This window comes from Passer montanus, unplaced genomic scaffold, assembly GCF_014805655.1.
Source record: "Passer montanus isolate IOZ18808 unplaced genomic scaffold, ASM1480565v1 scaffold12, whole genome shotgun sequence".
NCBI lineage: Eukaryota > Metazoa > Chordata > Aves > Passeriformes > Passeridae > Passer > Passer montanus.
In genome coordinates this window covers 10300079-10300974 of record NW_024358722.1, presented here as the reverse complement: position 1 = coordinate 10300974, position 896 = coordinate 10300079, and the positions used below count along the sequence as shown (strand labels likewise).

Below are 896 nucleotides of genomic sequence, written 5' to 3'. Positions count from 1 at the left end.
GCCTGTTGCGAACAAGCTGCGAACGGCGGAGAGCTCCGAGAGGCACCGTGCCCGGGGCGGGCTGGGGGCACCGGAGCCTCCCCTGGGACCGCGCTCCGGAGGCGAACAAAGGGGTCGCCAAACCCGTCACCAACAGGTGCTGCGCAAGAAACAAACTTTTTCTGGGATACTACTCAGGGTTGCCAAAGGGGAGAGATCCCTCGGCCGCTCCGGGGAAGAGGCAAACACCAAAAACACCCCAGGTCCGGAGAGGAGAGGGACAAAGCGGCGGGAGCCCGCAAAACGTGGCGTGCTTCGGGCACGGCGGGGAGCGTGGCCGCGCACCGCACCTCCCCCGGCACGCCCGGCCGGGCCGCCCCACCCCACCTGCGGCCGGGCCCTGCTGTGTCCTGCGCCCGGGCGGGGAGGGGTGGCGGCGCGGGGTGGGGGCGAGCGCGGCGCGGGGGGGCGGCGGCGGGAGCCGCTCCCTCCTTGCCCAGCCCGGCCCGGCAGAGGCGGCAGGAGGAGGAGGAGGGCGGCGCAGAGCGCAGACATGGCGGCCAACATGTACCGAGTGGGAGGTATGTGGGGACGCGGCGGCGCCCGCCCGGAGCCCCCCGCGCAGGGCTGGCGCCGTCCCGAGCGGGGCGGCCGGGCCCGGGCGGGCGGCGAGAGGAGGCAGCCGGTCCGGCAAAGGGTCGCCGGGCCCTCCGCGGGGCGGAGGACGCAGGTTCCTCCCCCGCCAGCCCCGTGCGCCGGGTGGGAGCCCGGCCCCCGCCGCCGAGGAGGAGAAGGGCAGCGCCGCCCTCCGCGGGGAAGGGGGGAGCGGCGCCGCCGGTTCCAGCCCCCGCACCGCGGCCGGGCACGGCCGCCCTTTGCGCCTCGCCCGCTGCCCCGGGGAGCGGCGGAGGGGCCGT

The 896-nt window shown here is 77.1% G+C and overlaps 1 protein-coding gene across 4 annotated transcripts in view; it reads left to right on the top strand.

The window, feature by feature from the left end:
• Window positions 1–417: 417 nt before the first annotated feature.
• Window positions 418–896, top strand: part of MTA3 (metastasis associated 1 family member 3) — a 138071-nt gene continuing 137592 nt past the window's right edge. For all 4 annotated transcript variants that reach the window (XR_005626381.1, XM_039697924.1, XM_039697925.1 and 1 more), the window contains exon 1: window positions 418–560. Coding sequence is in view for 3 of the 4 variants with exons in the window: in XM_039697924.1 (XP_039553858.1) it covers window positions 533–560 (28 nt within the window). In the remaining variant the exon portion in view is untranslated. The remainder of the gene's footprint in view (window positions 561–896) is intronic.